Source organism: Manacus vitellinus, unplaced genomic scaffold (assembly GCF_001715985.3).
Source record: "Manacus vitellinus isolate BGI_N305 unplaced genomic scaffold, ASM171598v3 scaffold_15_pilon, whole genome shotgun sequence".
In the NCBI taxonomy this organism is placed as follows: Eukaryota; Metazoa; Chordata; class Aves; order Passeriformes; family Pipridae; genus Manacus; species Manacus vitellinus.
This window is the reverse complement of record NW_021939122.1, coordinates 7,771,509-7,796,991: the sequence shown is the minus strand read 5'-3', so window position 1 is coordinate 7,796,991 and position 25,483 is coordinate 7,771,509. Positions and strand designations below refer to the sequence as shown.

General features: G+C 38.1%; 1 protein-coding gene across 1 annotated transcript; it reads left to right on the top strand.

Annotated features, from left to right (window-relative positions):
- On the top strand, positions 1 to 24,422 carry HTR7 (5-hydroxytryptamine receptor 7; the record flags this gene model as incomplete). Its single annotated transcript, XM_018068871.2, has 2 exons — positions 1 to 392; positions 23,301 to 24,422. Coding segments are annotated over 2 exons (1,143 nt in total), but the record flags the coding sequence as incomplete, so codon positions are not given.
- Between the last annotated feature and the right edge of the window lie 1,061 nt (positions 24,423 to 25,483).

Here is a 25,483-nt window from a genome sequence, read left to right as displayed (position 1 = left end):
TCTCCTGCCCCGTCGGCGCTGCCCACGGCGAGCCCTCTCCCAGCCAACGACTCCCAGTGCGGAGAGCAAATCCTCAGCTACGGCAACGTGGAGAAAGTTCTCATCGGGGCCGTGCTCTGCCTCATCACCCTTCTGACCATCGCCGGCAACTGCCTGGTGGTAATCTCTGTCTGCTTCGTGAAGAAGCTGCGGCAGCCCTCCAACTATCTCATCGTCTCGCTGGCCCTGGCAGATCTCTCGGTGGCCCTGGCCGTCATGCCCTTCGTCAGCGTCACCGACCTTATCGGCGGCGAGTGGATCTTCGGGCGTCTCTTCTGCAACGTCTTCATCGCCATGGATGTCATGTGCTGCACGGCCTCCATCATGACCCTCTGCGTGATAAGTATCGACAGGTGAGAGCGCCCCGGAGCCCCGCGGCTCGCCCTGCCCTCCCGCAGCCCCGGGCACCGGGGACAGCCCCGCTGGCGGGGGACCTGCCGTGAGCGATCCCACCAGCCGTCTCCTGCCTCCTCCTCCGGGTCCCTTGGAAATGAGCCGCAGACGTGCTCAGAGCAGGGAGTGAGGCGAGTGCCAGCCCTCAGCCTCTGTTCGAAGGAGCCCGCCGGAGCAGGGTGTGCTGCCGCCCGTATCCCAGCCCAGGTGCCCGGTTATCCCTCTGGGTGACTACCCTGCTCTCACTGCAGAGCAGAGGCGTCAGAGCAAAACTGAACGTAAACTGTTAACGTTTACTGTGGCTCCATACAAGTAATGAGGCATTTGCAGCCACGTTAATATTTGAAACATATGTATTTAAACTGCTTTATACCACAGCTAGATTTGAGCTGATTATTCCGCAGCTGGTGACAGTGTAACCTCGCTGGGTTCAGTGGAGTTTTACCAGACCAGAGAAGGTGCAGGAATTATAACTTATTATGGTTTTATCTTTATTCTAGAACACCACTAGAATAACTCAATTTCAACCAACAGAACCATTTTTGACAAGTAATGTTTTATATGGAAAAATTGCTTTTAAATGTTTGCTTTTTAAAAGTTTTCACCTGCTGTCTTAAAAATCAGATTATGCTCATTGACTAAATAGCTACTTCCAAAAGATCCAGGCTCTGGGGCAACAAGGAGGTGTATACAGACCACAGAAGAGGATCTTAGGTGTCAGGGCCAAACCTAAGGTCTCATATTTGCCTGTGTCTGAGTTCTCCTCTGCAGAGAACGGCTGACAGTTTCCTTTATTCCATGCAGGACCTGTTGTAAAGTAAATTGCAGCTTGTAGCTTTCCTCTTCCACAGCCTAAATTCCACACCAAGAATTTTGGTATCTCGAGGGTAACTTTTCATTACAACTCCACACAATTGGTAGAAATTGAAGAACTTCATAACTAGATTGTAGAAGCAGTTTACCAAGTCCAATATCTGACAGCAATCTTGACTCTTTACTTCAGAAAGTTTTTGGAAAGAACTCTGCATTAGGTTTCTGCAGAGAAACAGTCTTTTAAAAGTTTCCCGCAATAAATGGAGGTTGTTTCATTCCAAGGAGCACCACGATTTGTATTAATTTCAAAACTTTAATTTCTGTATAAGCATCCCCTTCTCCAATGATCTTTATTTTGCAACTTCTTTATTGAACAGTATCTGAACGCTGCAAAGCATCTTGTAGCAATGAAATCTACATACACAGTTTGACTGAATATCAAAGGGTGGCTTTTTGTTTTGTTTGTTTGTTTTTAAATTGGTGTTGCCTTGAAATTTGCTATTTTTTAATTTAATTCCAATACTGTAAGAAAATATGAGTAGGCTTATCTGCCTTCCCAATATTATTCTCTCTTTTTCTGTACTACCTATTTCTAAGACTGATGATTTCATTTTTCCACTCTCTCCCCATAAAGTATTCCCATTCTTTGATTGTTCTTGATGTTCATGTCTGAGCTCTCCATTTCAACCTTTTGAAGACAGGTTAACATATTTAAGCTTTCTTACTGAAGTAGGGATGTGTGACTGATTCTCACTGTAGAACTGTGTTTTCTTAGTTTAACGTTTGAGGTCACTGCTGTTTGATTAACAGGGGCTTTGACTGAACTGGTCACAGTCATGATTGCGTCTTTTGCTGTCTTCTTATTATTCTCCCTTCACTCCCCTCTCCCCACAAAATACTAGAGAGATATATCTCTGTATTTAGAACCTGTTGTGAATGACTGATTTTCAACAGCAAGTGCTGATTTAAACTAGAATTATTTTCCTCTCGTCTTTGTATTCCCAATTCTATGACTAAATGTTTGTTGAACATGATCTATTTACAATTCATTACACTGTTGTCTACTCCCTTCTTGAAACTAAAATTCTGTGAATTATGATGCTTTAACCTCTGTCACCCAAATCCATAATATAGTTAAGATAGGTGATATCATAAGTAAAAGGAGACAAACCAGCAATTCATTAGCAAAATGTCTCTACTACCCAACAATAAAAGAAATTTCCATGATTTCTAATCCTATTTAAAAATAAATAAACTTATACTGGTGTGGCACTGCTCAGTCAGGGCTAAGATTAGTTTGAGCTGAACCAATCTTTGAATAGTGAAGACGTACAAAATATGCAAGCCAGGGAGAAATTAGGAAAATTAAATGTGAATGATGAAATGTTGCCAGTGTAGCACTAATTTAAATTTAATTTTAATTAATAAAGCTATCCTACCAGCAATTGTTCTTACATGTACGTAGTTAAGAAATCCTCGAATGATCAGTGAGGGAAATTTATCTCTGAAAAATCACATACCTCCAGATTAAGCACTGTATTTGGTATTGGAGCTGCAAATCACAGTAGTGCATTAGAGGGTCAGATTTTCACAAGGTCCATTTTTCCATGGGTTTGATGGAAACACTTGCATGTTTTCTGTTATATAGGAGAAGAAGATCATCAGTGATACAGCCCTTATTAGCCTTTCTATCTCAGTGCAAAGAATACAATATCCAGAAGCCGGGAAAGAGGGAATCAAATTAATTCATTTTCCTTCAATCTGGCACTACCTTCAGAGCCATTTAGATGTACTTGAACTTTGTAGCACAATTAAGTATCCTGGGATCATGTGGGAGATATTTGTATAGGGAAAAGGTTAAGACAGGACAAATAGGAATAGGAACATTTTTGAAGAATAATTATGAATGGCACTGTCACCTGGCTCTTTAGGACACTTTAGGAAACCTTTGTTGGGATCCACCTTCCTGAAGAGAAAGATGAGGTTATTGCAGACAGGAAATAAGTTGGCCATTTTAAAATTTAATTATTAAGTATTTAGGTTCTTTCTGAAGCAGATCTAAGAATCAGGTAAATAGCTGACAGAATATTACTATTGAATTAACCTTAAAAAAAAAAAAAGAATTTGTTACAAACTGCTAAGCAAGGTGTGTAAGAAGAGGTAATACCTTTTATTAAACAAACAATTAGGTCAGTAAAAGAGAAGCTTTGAGGAGCTTCCAAACAGGATGAGTAAATTGAAAAGACTTTTTGATTTGTTTCCCTTGCACAAATATGTGCTACTCAGCTTATGCCACTGAGAGCCCTGAAATGCCAGCAGCTGGCAGGCCTATTGCTCACAGGGATGTTTTGATGCAGAGCCCTTAGTGGCAGATGTGTTTTTTAGCTGAATCTATCAGTTGGAAAGCTCTGAAAGATGCAGATTAGCCTGGAATCTACCAATGGACTGCTTTCATTCTGTTGGAAAGCCTTTTGTTTTTTTCCTAATTAGACAAATCAAGCACTTATTATACTGTTTAAATTGTTTCTCGTCTAAGTTGTGTAAATGTTAGGGGTGCAAAGTCGAAGTTAGTGTGCTATTATTGGGATCTCTAACTTTGTGCAGGGTGCACATGGAAGAAGCTAGGTTGAAAAGGTCTAAATTTGTGGAGATTCAAGATTTGGACTATTATGCGCTTTTTAGGTCATATCTTCCCTTTCGTTTCACAATGTGAAAACCTTCACAGATCTTTATCAGAGTGACCTCTGAAGAACACGTTACTTTTTAGGCATCTCTGTCTTATTTAAGCCCCCACTTTGGAAGAAGGCTATCTGCTTACAGGCAGGTCTGTCAGAACTAAAATATACATGACGGAGAGAAAAGACTTTCTCCCTTTTCAGATTTCGTGAGGATTAAACAGGCAAGACAGCTTGATACTCAGGCAGTCAATATATTACCTTTGCTATTCCTGCCATCCATGATATGAGGAGTAGCTCTGTAGAAAGGTAGGAGCTACAAAGATTTTGGCAGCAGAATTGGGTCTCAGTGAACAGTAGTCTCCTTTAAGCCTTTCTTATTAGTGTGCATTTTGTTTTGGTTTTTTGCCCTTAAAGCTCCACTTTTCTGATTCTGAATTAAATAAATTATGTCATATTTAGATTCCTTTACATTCTTTATGTTTAAGAGTGAGCAGACATTAGGAGTAAATTTTGAGGGATGGATACAAACCACATCCTAGTGGGGGGATGAACAAATAAAGGGAATTAACGGTATTAGAACTGGTGGTGTTTGCATGCTGATTCATCATGTTGTTCTGACCCAAGATAGCTACGGGAATGTCGTTTTGGAGAGTATCCACTGGATAACTGCATAAGTAGCAATTTTTAATTCAATTTAAAAATAGTTCTTTGGCTTAGAAAGTGATAAAGTAACATAACTACTCAGATACAGTTGATGAATTATAACACTTTCCCCACACCCACACAAGTAATGAAACACTTTTTGGGGAACTTTTCCAGTCTGTATCTTAGCCAACAGTTCACGAGTATTCCAGGCTTCCATTAAATTGATGAGGATTTAGAGTTTGTATGCAAGTAAGTGGGCCTTTTTGTTGATCCTGAGATTTTTATACACAAGTATCAGCTCTGTGTTTCTCCTTGTTTTGCCACACTCCAAGTATGAGTCCTTATGCTTCTCCTTAGAGAACATGTCAGTTCCTTAGAGCTCACTCACTGCTCAAGTCCTTGTTCCATGCCTGAGAACTGAGCAGGTCTCAAACTTCCTCAAAGAAAGTACTTGGAACTAAATAAACACTCAAGTACTTTCAGTAGAATCCAGGTGTCTAAATTCTACCTACATCCAAAACTGATACTATGACCTGAAAATTGTCAGCAATTTGCTAAACTTAACAGCACCTAATAGTCCTGTGTGGCTTCCTATTCAGTATGAAACTTTTTCTGCCTCGAGTGTGGAAAAGGCTGCAGTCCGTTCTGCCTATCCTGCTCAGATCGTTCACAAAAGACATGTAGAATATACATGTAGACTAGATATGAAAAAATTCTCAATGTAATATATTTCTGATCTAGAATAAACATAGGCACCCACCAGCAGTGCCACTCATGATATTTTGTTCAGTACATATATTTACACAGAAGTAACTGAGAAATGAGGGAAAACCTAAAAGGAACTATAAAAAAAGCATGTGATGGAGTTACTGCAGTTAGGGTCTATATTGCAGAAGAAAGTTTGGAGATCAATAAGGCAGATAATTCCTTGCAATAGCCATTATTTCCACTTTTTAGCCTGATAAACAACAGTAATCTTTCTGAGATTGTAAGTAATTTGTCTAGCTAATGAAAGATACAGACAGCATTGATAAACTAAAGTGAAAAAGAACAGATTCGGTTTTATTCCTTTCCATGTAGTTTTTCTAGTGTAGTCCACTTAAAAAATGTTCCTCAAGTTAATGTAGTTTCTTTTTGCAGAGAACTAATTGTTGAACACTTCTGCAGTCTCCATTTTACTATTTACCTTGAAAAGAGGAAAAACACAAATTTTTGATTCCAAATACACAGATGAAGAAGTTGAATAGGAAGTTGGGATGCATTAAGTAGCATAAGGCAGTGCAATGTGTATCTGTCACCCAGAACCCACTCCAGAAGAGTAAATAAAGTTGGGGCATTCTTCTGTATTATGATCCCTCTTCTTTAAGTACCTTTCTGTGACATCCTCAGGTATCTTTTCCTGTGTCACATAGGCAGCCTGAAAGACACACAGTTACTTACAGAGTAACTTGATATTACCCACAAGTATTGTTTTATTATGTGTTTGCAGATACATAATTCTTCATGACCACGCTGCCAGACGCACAATAAGTAAGGTGGGCAGTAACAAATAAGAGATACTTTGTCAAACAGATGGACTGATTTGTGAAGACTTAACTCAGGAGTAAACTCTGGAGTTTGAACACCAAAACAAGTGGTAGTTTTGTCCTTTCACAGTGGGAACAGGCATAAGATCTGAAGCTTGGTGGGTGTGTCTTGTGGCTGCACAGTAGAAGGTGACAAAGTTTAGGAAGCTGGAAGGTGTTACAGAACAAAAATCTGTAGATTGATTATTCTATTGCTGTTATATACTGGATGCATTTAAGTCGTGTTACTGAAGGGGAATTACAAATTGTGGAGATGCAAGATAAACTAGAGGTAGCAGTGAAAAGCTGACTGAAGTTGGTAACATTTCAAGATATGCATGCATGGGGAATTATAGTTCAGTTAGAAGAAGGAAATTTTAAATTAAACCACATTTTCCTGAATACCTTTTCTTGAAATTGGATGTTTCGTTTTCCCCCCACATTTGAAACTATCTTCTGTTTGCTCCTACCAGGGTTTAACACTGGATGAGTTTTCAGAAGTGATTTTGGGGTCTCTAATTCTTGGGGGTTCAACCAGACATTTCAAAGGATCCTGATAAGTCAGAGGTAAGGGAACATTAATTCCTGTTTTTACCAAGCAGGGCATTCTGGAGACATTTTAAAAGTGATTCTTTTCCTGCCAAGGCCATAAAAATAGTTTTTCCATAAGTAAGGTTGGATTTGCTTCAAAATTCACAGGAAAAATACAATTCTAGAAACACTCCTCTTAGTTTTTGAAGGGAGCTTTCAAAAATATCTCCTAATATAAATCACCAAAATGCAGATGCATATCACACTGGCACGATGGTGTAGTGTAACCTGCGTACATTCGTATCAAAATATTTTTTCCTAGAGTTTTTTTCTTGAAATGGATGAGTATCATAGAATGACACATCAAAGCCTTTGTAGTTATTATACACTGTTTGAAGCAAGATTACTATATCAGTAGTAGCATGCTCGCACAAGGTTCTGGAGGAACAGAAATTAACCAGGAAATGTTTTCACTTTCTTGGAATAATTTTCTCTGAAAATTATTTCTAAAACTCCCTGAAAATTATGTAAAGAAAATATCTTATTCCTTTAAAAGAAACACAGAATTATTTATAATATTGTTGTTGAGTTGGAAACATTTTATCAGAAATATTTGTGGCAACTTTTGAAACAGAACACCTTATTTCATCTGCAGCTGATATGTACATATGGCTCTGTCTGTCAGCTACAAACACTTCTCTCTTTTTTTCTCTCAGTATATAGCACAGATCTGATCCATCCTCTGTGGACTAGAAAGTCTGAAGAAAGAGCTGGCCATTGTAGGTTGCACGACCATAAAGAGCTTGAGAAATAGTTGAGTTTGCCAGGGTGCAGTTGTCATACAAGAAAGACTCAGGAGCCAAATTACAAATTCTGATATCTGCATGTAGAAAGCTCAAGTATCATCAAGCAGTGAACACTACAGTTTTGTTCTAATGGTCACTACTGTTTGTAAGGTGAGGATAATTTTTTTCACCTGGAAAGCTTACAGGTTTTAGTTTTTCTTCTTGTACTGGGTAGCCAACTGTTTCTAGAGGATTGAATCATACTATATCTCTTCCTATGTATACTGAAAAGAGAAAAAAAGCAACTGAATTTTTTTGAGCCAAAACACAAAACCAAAAGGGGATATTACAAAAATAACTTTTTTTTAAAGTAAGGAAAACCAGGATGAAGTCTATTCTTAGAGGTACATTGTGTCATGATGAAAAAACTGATAGCAAATTTTTTCCTGAGATGTATCAAGGAAACGGGTGGGGTTTTGGAACCGTTAAGCACTCAAAACCAAGTTTTTTAGCTTGTAGAAGTGTAAGATATAACCACAAGGAAAGTTGGTAATCCATTTTTGTGTACAGTTTTTATGTCTATTTAAGGAGATTGTGGGAAGTGGAGGCAGAGCGATATGAAAGGTAACACTTTTCTCACACTGGGAGCTATTTGTCCTGCAGGATGTAGCAGGTTGAGGAGCAAGCAGCAGCTTGCCATGTATTAATAGTGGTGGAAAAACTGCTCAGGGACCAAGGGAGGCTGGACAGAGCTTGTTGTATCTCAGACATTCACCAAGTTGAGTAAAATCAGAACTGGCAGCAAAAGCTTGCCTACAAGAACACCATTTTTGTGGCAGAATTATGTACAAACCTTTTTATGTCTCACTCACAGTGTGATAAGTTTTCTGTATTTAAACAGATCAAATGTCTAGTTTTCATTTAAACAAACTTATTTTTTTGGGGGGGGATGAGCTTTGAAAACAGTCCAGTCTTTTGGGGAGAGGTGGTAATTGGAGATCTGGGCAAACACATCATGAGTTCTCCCGATAACCTGGCATGCAATTGGGCCACCTTCCTTCCCGCTGAAGAATACCTGGTGGCATTGGAATCATCATTTCTCGTCAACCATACAAGTACCTGCAATCAGAAATATGGCCTATTGCTACTGGAAGTGAAATTGAGCTACCAATACAGAACTTTCATTAAGTACCTCATTTATAAACTGTTTGCTTTTCACGAGAGATGTGTTGGAGTCTGGGGACAATGTATTTCAACATATGGTTTGCAGATCTCTAGAGAGGGACACAAAAGGCAACTGCAAAAAACCCAAGTCTGTGCAGTAGTGTCTGTGTACTAGTTGGAGGACTGTTCCCATGCTAGAAAATATAGGGATTTTTTTAATCAGAGTAAAGAATAGTGCCCTAGAAGATTTACTCTTGTAGCCGGTGTTCAGGAATTGGCAATAGGTATAAATATTAGAAGGTAGAACTGGAAGGCATATAACAGAAGTATATGCTATTAGCTAAACTTATTGGAGAATTTACCACGTAACTGTCATCATGAATATAAACCATGAAAACATGCTGTGATTATCATGAAATATTTCAGATATACAGTTCCATTTGCCAGAGTAATTTTCTGTAAGCGGTTTTCGATGTGGCTTGTTAAGCTTTGTTTATTTGCTGTAGAAGTTGACATTTAGCAAATAGTTGAAATATTAAATCCCTGAACAAAGAGTGTGTTGTCTGGTCACAAATTACTTGGTAGTATTTATATGCATGACCCAAAACAACTGCTGACAAGATGCAAAGCTTTTCTTCAGTAGTCTAGTAAGACATTTTGATGCTAAAAATAGTACAGCTTTGGCTCAAAAGACTTAATTTTTGCATTGTTATGTACTGCAGTTTCCCTTTTACCTTAAGTATCTGCATTTGAAGACCCACTTCTTATCAGAAGCAGTTTTAGCAACAATACTGATTGTAGTGTCTCAAGAGTGTATTGTCCTGTATTGCTATTTTTGCAAAAATGAATATGGTTGTTAGCAGAAAACAATCTTCATTTTTAAAAAATAACTGAAATTAAAATAGTATAGTGGAATGTTTGCCTTTGAATTAAACAACACAGGAAGCAGCTTAACATTTCTAAAGGCTGTTACTTAATGGGAAGCTTCTGCACTGCTGCCTAAGTGTTGAAATGAAGGGAGATTCTTACCAAATATCCGAAACACCTGCAGCTTGCAGCGAACTACCTGAGATGTTCATAGGCCAGCCGTGGTGATTCATCCCACCCTGATGCCAAAGTTCTGCTCCTAAATTCAAATGCATGTTTGAAGTTTTCAGCCTGGCAATGAGAATTGATGTTATTGGAAGCTGTAGGCATAGCAGTAAACTTTAGGTATTTAACTCTTTATCCGCACAAAGTTGATGCCACCATGACTCGGAAGAACCTTAGAATTGCCACCTTGCTGCTGAGAAAGAAAAACCTCACTGAGAGGTGAGAAGAAAGGCTTCTTTCTGCTGATCCCACTTATTTCACTGCTTTCATGTGTGTACAGGTTTTATGTCTATTTTTATTTTTATGTAGCATCTGTAAAGTGAATATAGAAGAGAGTTCTGGGATCCTTGATAATCTCCAAATCCTGCTATCTTTAAAGGCTTTGGAGGAGGAGATGATCTGTTGTCAGCTGTAGTTCTGTTTTAGCATAAAAGTATAACTCTAAGTTCTGGGGAATACGAAAAGGCATTGTGAAAGAATCGTGACCACACATACACACACTAAGCCGGACAAATGGTTATTTGTGGATAACCAATAGTTGAATCTGACCTTAAATTTTGTCACTCTATACAGAAAGCCCAGGTGAAGGGGGCCAGAAACTCCTCTCTTGACAAGAGAAAAGCAAGAGGTTCATTTTGTAGATGTACTATGTTTTCATGCCTGTGAAGTTGGTGTAGCAGTTTGTGTTGAAATGTGTTCTATATTTTAAAAATATTTAGTGTTGCAGATTTTACATGAATTTTAAAAGAAGGAAAAATATGACGAATGTTGCTGAAAAAAAGAATATACTGTAGTGGAAACTGGTGGGCAAGCCTGTTTTCAACTAGACAAAGAGGACACACTATCCTGGCTAATCTCCTTTTTTCAGGTTTCTCTAAGTTTACTTACAGCTGCCTTTACAAAAATAGACCTGGTGGTATCTTAAATGGGGATTATGGACTTCTGGATTTGGATTAAATGTTACTGAAGCAGCAAGCTGGAAAAAGCCAGCTACATGGAACCACAGCCTGGTAGGTCTGAGCAAGACCCAGGAGGTTCAAAGTTCATTAGAGTGGAGGACTAGTTAGCTAGAAAGAAGTAGTGTCCATTCTTCATTCCCAAGCCTGCTGGCAAAAATGAATAAACATTATGACGAGTGAACCATTAAACACTGAGTGAGTTTTACCCACTGCAATTTGGGCTTTCCTGCAGTTATTTTTCATCACTAGATCTTTCTCCCCTTCAACCTTCTCCTTTAGTTAAAGGGCACCTGTGTATTTAAGGATTCTGAGTGACTACAAGGGGCAGTTATATTTGTAAAGTAATATTAAATTCCTACAAATTTTCTGTTTCCAGTTTATAGAGGAAAGCTCAAACTGAGCCATTTTTTTGACCCTGAGGTGAGCTCAGTTGGTTGGAGCATGGTGCTAATAACACCAGGGTTGTGGGTTTGATCCCCCTATGGGCCATTCACTGAAGAGTTGGGCTTGATGACCCTTGTGGTCCCTTCCAGCTCAGAATATTCTGTGATTCTGACTCTGTGATTCTGTGATTTATTGATATTAAATTTCAAAATATCACTGAATGAGACATTTTGTGAGAAAAATGACAGCAGGCAGGAGGATTACATGTGAAGGGAGAACTTGGGATCGGATGTACAAGCATGCTGTAAATAAATATGTTAGTTAAAATGAGTGTTAAGGAAATAAATGACATATGGTTGAGAAATATGGTAGCTACAGTAAACCTTCCATTCATTGACATGAAAGATGATGAGACATGATAACCTCATTCTGTGCCACATATTGAGCAGAAAATATACTGCTAAAATATAAAGAAATGGTAAATAAATAGCTGTTTTTATAAGTTACAGGGAAGGAATCACCTTATTATCTAATAGGACCCTGTACCAGAAGTTTCTGTTGGAAAGGACTGTGAATAGCAGTTTTCTAAAAGGTTCTTGAATCATACATACAGAATTTGATCTAGCCTTCTGCTTTCCTTCCTTGATAGCTTTCCCTCATGCTGTGCTCTTTCCAGCCCACTGCCTCCCCTTCCAAAACAAGTTATGATTTTTTCCTGTGTTAAGATTTATTTGTATTAGGAAGAGAGAAATTATTTTACTGCTGTAGGAAACAAGCAACTCCAGTCTGCATCTTTAAAAAACAACTGGTAGTATAGGGGATCAGAATGGGATGTTCTATTATCAGAATATTTTATGAAATGAAACATTGAGATGATTTTGCTAGAATGTGGTGGTTTTTTTTAAAGTAGCACAACTAATGTTATCTCCTGGTAATGTCCTCTTTTGATACTTCACAACAAGCTGGTTCAGTTCATTTGTTTGTATGTGAAAAACAGAGTTCAGGGCACCATTGTGTTTCTAGCCAGTCAGTTCAAGATAAAAAAAGCTTTGGATTTTTCCTTCATAAAATTCAGAATGAAGACCAATTTAGAGCTTTCCAGAAACACAACATGGCTCTGTTCATTCTTTACACAGCACTGCTAGATAGCCATCAGTATGTGACTTCAGGCAGAAGCAGCTTATTCTTCTAGTGCTTTGACTAGAGTTGTACTTAGTTGCTCACACACTGGAAATTTATGACAAAATCCCTACCTCATGTTTGGGGTTGGGGTTTTTTTGTTTGGTTTTGTTTTGTTTGTTTGTTGGTGATTTTTTTTTAACTGACTCAGCCTTATGATAGTTCTTTGCTTGATTGCCGCTATTCTCAGGTAACGCATCACTGATCTAAGTCAGACAGACAAAACAGTGTTTGAGGAGACACTGTCCTTTTTAATCTCGGGCTGTTTTATGAAACAGGATTTTTTAGATGCTTTGGCTGCTTCAGTGTCTCAGTTACAATTGCAAAGTTGCAATTTCTCACTTTTATTCTGTTAGTGCGTTTTCTTCTTGTTTTCAGACCTATTTGCATTGAGAGGATTACATTAGTGAAAACTGTATTTTAGTCTGAACTGCAACGGCAATATTTAAAATAGACTTTTAAGGAAAGGGCTGAAATTAAAACCCATGGTGCCTACTTCCTAGAAACAGTAGGTACCTCTGTATGACATTTCTACAGGTACCATTGCAGAGAAAACTGAACTCTAGACAAATCCTATACAAGATGCTTTGCACATCCCAAAGTTTTTGAAAGGAGACTCCTAACTAAACCTGCTTTAGACTTAGATTTTCCTGTGATATCTAACACAGTTTACTGATATCCTTTGGTTTTTATCTATCTGAGCTTCGACAAACAATTAAAGCCTGAGGTCAACATTTATAGTTTTCACATACCTGATCCTGTGGAACACAGCAAAATCTTTATGTGCTTTTTGACAAATTCAGATCTGCCTTCGGGCCAATACAGCTATAGAAAAAGCCAAAAATGTCCAAGAAGGTTAGTTCTGTACTGCGATTCACCCATAATGACTATATAGGTGTTCCTTAGGGCTCTTGCAAAATTACTGTCACGGAGAAGCAAAGAGGAGAATTTGGACCAGTATTTTTCCTGTCTCTTCAGAGAGAGGAAGAGGAAGAAGGAGGAGGAGGGAAGAAGTATTCTAGAGAGGGTTGTTCCTTGAATCTGGAGATATTATGTTTAAACATTTTGTATTCAAGGAAGGAAGAGAAGAGACATACATATCAGCACATTTATACAGCTAATTCCTGAAGACACTTTGTTTTAATGTAGTGGTATGATCAGTTCAATGGTCTGTGATTTTTCATTTCATTCATCACTTATACTATGGAAGTTTCTGAAATGCTTCATTTAATTGTACTGAAGACATCAGTCATGATATTGTAGTTAAAGTTGTGGGAGGCTTTAATTTTTAAACACCATTATAACTTTCAAAATAATTCCTTTTAAGCTGATGTTTAGTGTCAATCGAAGTGACTCATGTAATGAAGCTGGAGAAAATCACCTTAGCCATTTCTACTTTAGAGGAGTCTGGTGAGGGTTTACTGTTTTAAAAAGAACAGACGGTTTTTCATAGCTCTGAAATTGAGCCTCCACACATTTTAGTTGCAGATATCTGTTATCTGGCCTCAAGAAACACACACAAAAATGGTTATGTAACTAAAGCAGCAATCTTGGCTTGTGATGACCCTGTGATCAGGGTCTATAGGCTTATTTTATGGTTCTGGGCAGGCCACTTAAACTGCACCTAAAGTGACAGCCTGATATGCTCAGGGCAAATCCTGGTATTTATGTTCCCTGATCACCCAGAGCAGAGGTCTCTGTAGCTCCATGTGTGTTTAGGCTCTCTCCTGCAAAAAGCAAGGGGCTCAGGAGGCCTGGGTCGTGTGCCAGTGTGCAGCCAGGGAACAGCCAGAGCGCTTAGCTGGGTGCAGGGACTTGGCAGTTCTTTGTTTTGAACTGGACAACGCAGTACTGTTTTGGCAACCTCCTCCTCCTCCTGAGAACCATCTAAAGGCCTGACTCCATCCTGAGGAAGCCTCCAGGCTGCCTCAGCTGCATCCACATAGGCACCCTCCCTTGTGCAATGTGCATCAGTGGGTACTTCTGTACCCTTCCTCCTAGGGCTTGCTCTGGATTCAACGTTTGTTTACATGTACGTCCTGGGATCCACCGTGCTGACAATACAAAGGGGTCATCTGGGGTGTGTGTATGTGTATGGCTGCACAGACATGGAAGGAGAAGATGATACACTGGTCAAAATATAGACACAGAGTCCTGTGGGCTACCAACCTACCTCATTGCTTACCTAAGGGATGTTTGTGCTGGTGTCTGACACAGCACAGAACTGAGAGAAATCACATTGCAATTCTCATTACAGCCTACTTGAATGCTTGCACGGAAGAGGGTGGTTCCAAGACTGAGGCATGTCTGGTGGTTGTCTCCTGGCACATCTCCTCTGGCCTGGCTGCAGCCAGCAGACTGGCCTGGAATCACGACTGCTCATCTTGGGACAACATCAGTCAGGACATGGGAAAGTGGGAGATCTGAGCTCTGTTAGTAAGTTGTGAGCTTGAGAACTAAAACCCTTTCTGAAGACATTAAGGGGGAGAACAAGTATGTTAGATGTGCTGCAGACTGACAAAAATCTGAAATCTTCATTGTCTTTTACAATACCCCTGGGTGTGAGGAACAAGAGGGTTAAGATGGGGGGAACACAAAAGGAAAATGAGGATTTTCCAGTTCCTATCTGCAAAACACATTCTTTTCCATTTCTCTGTTTTCTTTTGCTCAGGAACTGCCTTTGTTTTACAGAGTAGGGATTTCATCTGAGCTGGTGTTTCAAGAAATCACGTCTTTGCTTAAAGTTATTCTCCCCCACAGCAGAGAGTAAGTCCCATGTAGCACATTAAGCAATATTTCAAGCCAGGCCACATCCTTCCTCAGTAACATTTGAACTATGTGCACTCACGCTCAAGGTTTCTGCTGCTCCTCAAGCTCACTGACAACACCACCTCCCTCCAGTCATGCCAAATCCTTTACTCAGATTCATTTTCCTTTCTCAGATTTAACCGGTCGTCCTCTAAAATACAAAAGGCCATGTGAGATAAAACCTCTTTCCCTAGCTTTCTTCCAACCTGAACTTTTTTCCTGCATGCTCAGTCTCTAGTGAACATTGCAGTACAACTAGACTGAAATAAAAGAGAATGTGATTTCTCTTTAATTCTTTTTCTAGAGCAAAGCTTTTCCTGTCTTAGTCTCCAGATAGTATCAGAAGGTTGAGGTAGCTTCTCTGCCCCCTCAAAAAGGCATCTTGTAATAACTTAGTAAAATTAAATACTGCATCATACACATAAAGGTGAAAAAATAGTCACATAAGACAGTCATCAGTCTACAAGTAATTAGATATTTAGTTAGATATAACAGTTGACATGATGCAAATGCACTGCATTTGTTCCTATGAGTCTAAAATATTTTGGAATAATAAGAAGGGACTCAATGTGGAATAAACCGAAATGTAAATTTTGATCAAAATAGTGTTTTCTGATATAAATCACCTTACTGAATATAGCAAGAAACTGCCATCTTTGAAAATGTTTTGCTTTTCCTTTTTCTCCTTGATTGATAAAATTACTTAACAAGTACTGTAAATCAGACCACAGGGTTTGAATCTCTAACAGTGTACAGGCCATCTCACAGGCCATCTGCACTTGTGGAGTAGTTTGTGTGTATACTATGATGAATTCCGTTAAGAATTTTTCAGTGAACTGAGATATTTCTTAAAAAACCTGAGAAGTTTTTCCCTAGGGAGTATTCCTAAAATGCTCCTGATGTGTATTGCAAATTATAGTTTACCCTATATTTTGATTATTATTTTCTATTTTGAAAGGAACAACAAATTTAGGGAGAGCATTTTGACTCTCTTACTTCTTCCACAAAAAACCCAGATCTACATTAATTAAAGGGAGTTTGCAAATCTGGGAAGGGGAGAGGTGGTGGTGGTGAAAGGGCAGAAATGGGTGGTGTGTCCCCAACAGAGTTATACATTTTCTTTTAGAAAAGCATGAAATTATTTTTTAATTTTCCCTCAACCTTCACAATGTTGAACATTGTAAAGAAAAATAGATTCTTCTTATGTGTGACTTGCCCAGATTTACAGAGCTTTTGCAGTTTTACAGATTATCTATCAAGAAGTGGGGTGAGAAGCACTTTTGAGCTCTGTATATAATTAATCCTGTTGCACTCAGTAAGCAAACCACACTTGTATACAGAAAACTAGGGATGATGAAACACACAAAGTTAGAGTTCAGACATTTTGGAAAAACTTAAAAATAGGAAGTCTTCCATTGCAGAGTGCAACTTAATTCTAAATAATTTGTGCTCAAAACCTTTTAGTTTTCAAATGCATCTAGTTTCTAGGAGGCTGGTGAAGGATTGAATGGGCTAAAATGCACTTCCCTTCTTATGTCTCATACCTTTATGTCTTTGGTGAAAATAGACAAAAGGAAAATATACATATACTGTTTTCTTCAAAGGGACTTAATAAGAGCATTCAGTCTATAACGTAGACATTATATGGGTAATTGCAAAATATTGGGTAGGAAATACATATTATTTAACATTCAGGCAGTGTTGCAAAGTAAACATCAACAACTGCATGTTGGGAACTTTTCTTCACAGGGTACAATTTGCAGAGGAAAAGAAAAGGCTACCAAACTGGTTTGTCAAGGATCTGAGAACAAGGCTGTGATAGGTGATAAATACTTCGACATATCAGTCATGCAGAGGGAAAACGAAAGGCAAAGGGTGAGGGCAGGTGAAAGAAATTTGCCAAAGTCTGAAAGGAAAGAACAATATGGTTTCAGAAATGGCACGTAAGACAGTAGAAGCTGAGTGGAAAGATGTTGCACATCTCTTTCTGGCAATACGGTTGTTAGGTATTTCTTAGAATGAGAGCAGAAAACATCTCCTGGTCTATGGGATGGATATCTTAGATTGGTAGGCAAAAATGAAGAAGGGAAAATACAGAGCTAACAGAGAAATAGAAATAAGGCGGCAAGAAAGTGAAATAAGAATGAGTGAAATAAAAGAATAAAAAAATGAGCTAAAATAAATAAGAAAAATATGAAGCTGTAAAATTATACAATATGAGAGGAAGAAAGTCCATGAAAGTTCAGAGAAACTAAAATAACTGTAGGAGAGGAGAATCTTGTACTATGCAAATTACATTCCTTTAGAATGAATAGATATTTAATTTTGATTGACTTAATCATCAACGACTGCCAGGAAAGCCTACACTTCTTCAGTTCCATCACAATGATTTTTGACAAAAAGAAAAATCAAGTCAGAACATTTACTATGTAGAATAAATTAAATATGTACCCACTATAGCAATGGTAATAAATGTCATCCTATTATAAAAAGAATTTAAGAAAATACGATTAATTTAAAATCAGAAGGGGAATAATGGAAAGTGTTAACCTTACTGAAAACAAAACAAGTATTTCATTCTTCCAAATATCAAAATTAAAGTATCACCGTTTCAACAATAAGAGTACTTTTGAAATTATATGAAATGTGAAGCATAAACATCTAAAAGAATAGATACCAAAACATAAATTTAAGATCTTTCACATCCAATTTGCTTCATGAAAGTTAAATCAGACAGTGAAAGACACTAATCTGATTCTGGAATCTGTTAGATCAAGTCAATTAATTCTGAGAAAGAAATGTGGACTAATTAGAATGGAATTCTATCTGCCTATACCATACGTGGAGAGCAGAGACAGTGGAATTACATGTGTGATACAAAAGTCATATAAGTGATGTCAATGTCATGGTGCTTTCAATTTATTATTGAATTGGGCAGGAAGCTTCAGAACTATTGTAATGCTTCTAGCTGTTAGGTTTTCTATTGCTCTGTGACTGCTCACAGCGAGAGACTCGTCCTTTTACTTTTTTTCTTTATCTTTTAGCCATATAATGGAAGGTAAGAAAGAAAGATTTTGGACATATGATCACAAATTGGACCATCTATTACTATTTTCTTTCTATTGTTGAAGTTAATGTAGCTGTAAAGTCTCAGTTTGCTTTCTGGATATTTCAAAAGGTGTGAGGACTAGACTCATCTCAAAGTTTCCAACATACTAATGAAAAATTCACCATTTTTACAACTTTCTGTTATGGCTATGTCAAAACACCTAACAGAAATTGTTCTCTTTTCACAGATGATGTGTTTACACAATGCAAGAGATGCTCTGTCCCTCAGACTTGCTTTTAAGTAGAATAACGTATACAAACTGATCAGGGAAATGACATCATGCTTGATATATTAAGTGGGGGAAAGAAGGAGAAAAGGAGGGAATTTGGAGCGATGGTTTGTCTTCCCAAAGAACTGCTACCTGTGATGGGGCCCTGCTTTCCTGGACATGGCTGAACACCTGTCTGCCCATGGGAAGCAGTGAATTAATTCCTCATGTTGCTTTGCTTCTGCATGCAGCTTTTGCTTTCCCTATTAAACTGTCTTTATCTTAATCCATGAGTTTACCAGCTTTTACCCTTCCAATTCTCTACCTGATCTCACTGGTGGGGGAGTGAGTGAGGGGCTGCATGGGGCTTGGCTGCTGGCTGGGGTTAAACCATGACAACCACAAAGAAAAGGAAATTAATTTTTCTACTGCTGAAAAAACAATCAGGTTCACACCACACACATACAGACAAAAAAATCATGCCTGGTTTACTTGAAATGCTGCAATGCCTGGTACTCCTGATTTTTACTTCCTGGAGGAAAAATTGATATCTTCTACATCTAGAGAATTACTAATCAATTCAGCCACAAATTGAGGTTATTAATGTGCAGGTGTTGAGAAAGATCTTCCTGAAAGTTATTCTAGTGGATGATAAGTAGATGGCTATGTGAATTCACTCCACTGTTGGGCAGATAAAGCAAACTACTTTTCACAATTTCCTAGATTAGAGAATGAAATAAATATATTCACAAGAAAAGAAACTGTATTGCAACCTTCATGTTTATAGTTACCTCTAGTGAGTCATGGTGGCAGTCCAGCTTCCAGTCTGATAATCACTGTGCAAGCTGTAAGGTACCAAGGTGCCACAGCCATCACAATGAGCAAATAACTAAGACAAATGAAGACAGGAAGAGGCAATACAAAGAATCACAGGGAGATAAATCATATAGCAATCTATTATCTGTATGTGTTACATCTTAATGCATACTGTAGCATTTAATATATATATATATATATATATCACTGTAGTAAGAACTGCCTGTGCAATCTGCAGTTCAAGTGACAATGGAGACTTTTTTTAGCCCTGTAGAATAAAATCTATTCTGTGTGGCCATTGTAATGCGTCAGTATCAGAAAAGCCAGAATGAAAAAAACCCACAAACTGAATGATCTCAGGAGCAGTCCAATATGGTTATAATGGTTTTACATTAAATTGTCTGTAACAATTGCCTGTCATTATATGGTAACAATTCAGAGATATTGGGAAAGATAACTGGATTAGAGGGAGCCAGAATTTTATAAAGCAAAAGGAAAGAACTTGTTCATTTACCTTTTTTGTTGCTGGTGTTCATTGTGTGAATGTGGCAAATGGCAATTTTATACAATAGCTGACAATAGCACCCCAACAAAGGAGGGAGTTCTTTACCCTCCCCCTCCCATGTTTGAACAGAGTTCCAGAGAGGATGGTGCAGGGGAATTTTGCCTCTCTGGAGTTGAATGACACTGCAGCAAAGGAACCAGTTTCCAATCCTCCTACAGGGAAGAAGAGACACTGAAGAAGTAACGAGAAACAAACCCAGAATGGGGATGTGCTCATGCATTTACACACATTTAAAAAGAAGTTTACTCTGTCCTTCACCATGTGCCATTTTTTTGGTCTATGCTGTCTGGTATTTGAGCAAGGGGCTGTTTTCCAGATTTCAGTGATGTAGCAGAAAAAAGGTTCTCATCATCTTTTTTTGTTGTGTCTGTTAGACACTAGTCTAATAGGCTGATTCTTCCTTCTCACTGTTCTCACTCACCCAGCACCCTTGGAATAGCAGCAGGACGTGACTGCTGTATGTCTTGTGCCTCTTGTAGGGTTGCCCAACTGGTACAGCATCCTGCACCTCAGTGTTCTGCATACAGCATAAGGTAGTGCTGAATGAGAAATGCCATGACCAGTTTATAAGAAATACAAAGGCTGTTTCTCCTGTAGTACTGTGCTTTTGGGGAGTTACCTAGACACAGACCTCACTGTGCTGGGTGTAGTATGCCCTGTCTGGCAGAACCATGTAGTCATGAAATTCAGAAAATAGCATTGCCCTTCTCATACAAATGAGAACTGAGGCACAGTTTCTTCACCAAGATCAAAATGAACATCTGTGGCGTGTAAGAGAAACAAATCTCAGAATAACAAGTCTGAGACATTTCTTTCATGTGGGGGATAGCTGAGATATATGAAATGGGCTTTTTAGGGACTTTGACTTCATTCTTTGCCAGCAATAAGACCTCAAGGTGTTACATATTCTCGAATATGTTAAATTCAGCTGATTTGCCTTCAGGGTTTTTTTCAGGGTAGTAATTACAGATTAAGCATTACAAAGCATATTTTTACACTTATTTTGACACAATGTTTTTGCAGTTCATGAATCTATAAGTCCTGAACACTCTCCAGTATAGACAACACTAGTGATTTACATTATTTTGGAGTTGCAAATAAGTTTTCAAGGGTAATGGATTTCATATAGAGAGATTAAAAGATAACATTCCTTCATTTGTGCCTGGTGACTTCTTTTCCCCTATCATACTACATTTAGCAAAAAAAATAAGGCAGAAAGGATGCTGGTATATTTTTATGTTAATTAATGTATTTTAATTTCAAATAGCATTTCTGAAGCTCAGATAGACTCCAAAAAAATTGGTGCCAGGGCAAAACTAATGAATTTTAATTCTTTTCAGTATACTTATGCTTTCATGAATTCTTTTTGTTATATTCTGGTGTATGAGAATGCATCAGTAGGCACTCAGAGCATGCAGCCCACAGATCTGATTTTTACAGAAATCCAGCTTAACTTTTTTAGCTACATAATAAAGTGCACCTCAGAAGTGTGTTATTTTTAGTGACCAATTGGGTAATAGCTAGAAAAAAAAGCATACTTCAGACCAACTTTTAAAAGATTTTTTGAAAACAACAGATTGTAAACAGCAAGTAGTCTTTCTGCACAAAGGATGCATTTGACTGTTTTGTAGCTAAACTGTGTTATTCTTGGACAAATTTTAAGGGCGTGCCACTCATCCCAGAAAGGCTGCACCTAACAACTCACCCTTGCTGCTGTTAAATTGTTTAAAGCACTGTGATCTATCCCTTAGGTAGTTCAACTGCACTAACTCTGCTCTTCCATATCTTGGAGCACCTCGAAAAACTCTCGGCTCCTTGGGAGTGCAAATGGTTTTGGCCATGCTGCTGTAAAACAGAGAAGTCCATGATCTCTGCAGTTTGCCCACAGCTGCTGGAGCTGAGCAGTGACTATATTGTGATGCTGATGGTGAGGGGCACAAGAAGAAGCCTTGTTTAACATCATGGTCCATGGATTGCACTCCATTAATCCCAGACAATTTTAATAACAGTTCTTAGCTCCAGGCACAGATTCGCTGGCAAAATACTGGCCTGCTGTAATTTACTTGTGCATCCTGTTGAGAGTAGGGCACATTAAACCAGTCTGTCCTTTGTGCAACACTCATCATAACAGCAATATAAAATCAATGACATTGTTGAGAAGAATTGTTGTTACTCATCAGAATGATGCTTCTTTTTACTTCCATAACTGCAGCATACCTGGGTCCTTGTGCAAAGCAAGAGCACCAGCCATAATTTACTGCACTGCAGTAAAATCAACAATGCAGCATTCCCCAGAACCAGACAAATCTCATATTTGATTTGCTAAGTGAATAGAGAGAGAAAACATGCTCCCCAAAAATATTTTTAGTCCCATTATTATATTTCTTGTTTGTTACCCTCCAGAACCCTTACTGTCTGAGTAAACACTGGTAACTCTTGAAACCAAAACATTATTCTGAAACCTGATTTGAAACCATTTCTTTTACAAGTAACAAAGCGAATCACACTGATTTTCTAAAAATTCTTCTGTTTGGAAGAAGTAAAAAAGAACAATTTGAGAAGTTAATGGTAACTCACCGGTAAGTTTCAACTGAGCAGAAACAAATTTGAAACTAAAAATGTTAGATGTAAAAAAAAAAGCATCTGATTCCATCCAAGAGAAAATTCCCATAGCTAGAGAGGAAACTCTCTGTAGTTTAGAGTAAATTCAAACTTAGGATATTATTATCCAGCTATATAGAGCCATAATCATATTTTTTTAATTAGAAAATTATTCATAGTTTAAGATACTGCAGAATAGGAAATATAGATATTTACAACAGACTAATTTTTTTCTATGAAAAAATTGACACATTAAAAATATTTTTCTTGTCTGTAAAATTGCGTTTTCTTCCCCAGGTCTTCTTGAACTGTGATAGATTTTCATTTTGTTTGGTAGAAGTTTGGACATTGAAAAAATATAGTTTCTTTCTAATTAAATGATGATAAAAAGAATTTTGTAATATTGAAATAATCTACTCTTGGTGTAAGTTTGCAGTTGGTTGTTCCTGTCTGAAACATGAAGGTAAGAAAGACAACTCATTGTCTCAGCTTAGTGGCAGGAATCTTCCTAACTGTTGAGTATGTAAGAAGAATGGAGATGAATGTTTGCTTGTTATAACTTAACCATTCGCTCAATACAAAAAGTGGTAGGCTTTGTGGACTGAGCATTCATCTATATTCCAAGATTTCATAAGTTAGCAAATTTAAATTTAGGTTTCAGAATTGCCTTAAAAGCCAAAAAAAAAAAAGAGTTATCTGCATGAAGATTGTACAAATTGGTTAAAATCACAGCCCATTTGGGCCAACAGGAGATTTCTTTCTGGAATAAAAGACCTTTTATATAAATATCAACACTATAAATTTTAACATGAAAGACAAATGAATTTACAAGTTGGAAATACATGCAAAGAGAGGATTGAAAAATACAAAATAGAAAACTTAGCGAAAGATTTGGCTTAGAGCAGACTACATTAATTTTAACAGTTAACCCCTGCACAATATAGTAACTCTACATTATTGTTCTAGGTACCTGGGAATAACGAGACCTCTTACGTACCCTGTGAGGCAGAATGGGAAGTGTATGGCCAAAATGATCCTGTGTGTATGGCTTTTATCTGCCTCTATCACTATACCCCCGCTCTTCGGTTGGGCCCAAAACGTAAATGACGAAAAGGTTTGTCTGATCAGTCAAGACTTCGGCTACACCATTTACTCCACAGCAGTTGCATTTTATATCCCCATGTCAGTGATGCTTTTCATGTACTATCAGATTTACAAAGCTGCCAAGAGGAGTGCTGCTAAACACAAGTTTACTGGTTTTCCCCGTCTGGAAGAAACGGAAGGGATTTCTATGAACGGAGTTGTAAAACTGCACAAGGAATCTGAAGAATGTGCTAATTTTTCACGACTCCTAAAGCACGACAAGAAAAACATTTCCATCTTTAAAAGAGAACAGAAAGCTGCCACTACCCTTGGGATTATTGTTGGGGCTTTCACTGTCTGCTGGCTGCCCTTTTTCCTCCTCTCAACTGCAAGGCCCTTCATCTGCGGGACGTCATGCAGCTGTATCCCACTCTGGGTTGAGAGAACCTTTCTATGGTTGGGCTATGCAAACTCTCTCATTAACCCTTTTATATATGCCTTCTTCAACCGAGACTTGAGGACAACTTATCGCAACCTCCTGCAGTGCAGATACAGGAATATCAACCGGAAACTGTCAGCTGCAGGGATGCATGAGGCTCTGAAGCTTGCAGAAAAGCCAGAATTTGTTCTGTAAGGTCACTCATCCTTTACTATGATAATGTGTTGGTTTATCACGTTAGCTTTTTCCCCACAGATTTGAAAGAAGAGTTATAGGAAGAACCAGGCTTCTTGAGGACTGTTAATGCAGTCATCAAGACACTGGGAGGTAGCAGTGTAGGGCCCACCTGTGAGCCTGGAAAAACAAGACCACCATCTGAAGAATTTGGGTGTAAGAGGAATACGAGAAAGGAGGAGAGTAAAATATGGTGCAGTATGTATGAGCTGCTAGTGAGGAAAGAGCAAAGTTGGTCTAACCCACCTGTTTGGCCCAAACAACTGAAGGTCTGAATGTTGGATGCATCTTGTATCCTAGAGATTCTTTGCTATAATAAAGACCTGAGAATGGTGAAAAGTTTACTGTAATTCATTACTTTCCACTTTGTTATTATAAAAATAAACCATTTAAGAAGAAGCTGGATCAAGGAACTTCTATCACTTAGAAATATTCCTTATTATAAAACCCCATATGTTCATTAAACATTCATTTACTAGATTGTCTGGAAATGAACTACTTTGTGAAATTTAATATTGCCTTTGCACAGCAACTCTGGCACTGAAAGAATACATTATACTTCCAATGTGAGTATAAGAGTTTGAGTAAAGTCACAAGGACCAACTTCTACTGCTGCATACAGTCATGCAGCACAGTTAGTTCAGTGCTGCTATGCTAACTACACCAGGTAAAGATATTGTCCTATGTTTCTAACATAAGAAATATATCTGATTACATTTTATTCCAGTATCTGTCTGGTCTTTGTCCATCTCTTCAGTCTTTAATTCTCTTGGCTTTCTTAGCTGAGCCCTTCTCTAATCTAGATGGAGACTCTGTCTGTGCTCAAGTAATTTCTGTTGATGTATGGTTAGTCCTTGTTCCACTTCAGTAGCTAATTTACTGTCTATTTGAAAGCTCTTCTACTTGGGATTTCCTTCTCTTCTGAAGTCAATAAGAAAAAAATAAACTTAAGACTTTATGACTTCAGAGGCATCTGGACTTCATCCTTACAAACCGATTTTAATCATCAGTTCTTCTTAAAGTAATTTAAAGCCTTGCCCTTTGTAAGAATCAAGATAGTTTACTGTTTCTAGCTTTTCCTACCACCACTGCAGCTTGTCCAAGTATGTGACCCTATTTCTCCTGACTTTGGTAACAAAGTTCTTCCCTCAGTGGAGCAGGGCCAAATATTATAACAGTGTTTTTATTAAAAAATTAGTTATGAAGGTGTTGATTATAATAATATATTTTTAATAATGTATTAATATAATATGGACTGATTGCATCAGGCATTACTGTAAGAACCTAAAATAATATAAAACGACTCATAAGATCAAAATGCTTTCTCTGGACCGAGTTTGCGCTGCACACCATGTTCCAGATGAAGCAACAGGGTATGTTAGTGAACAGAGAC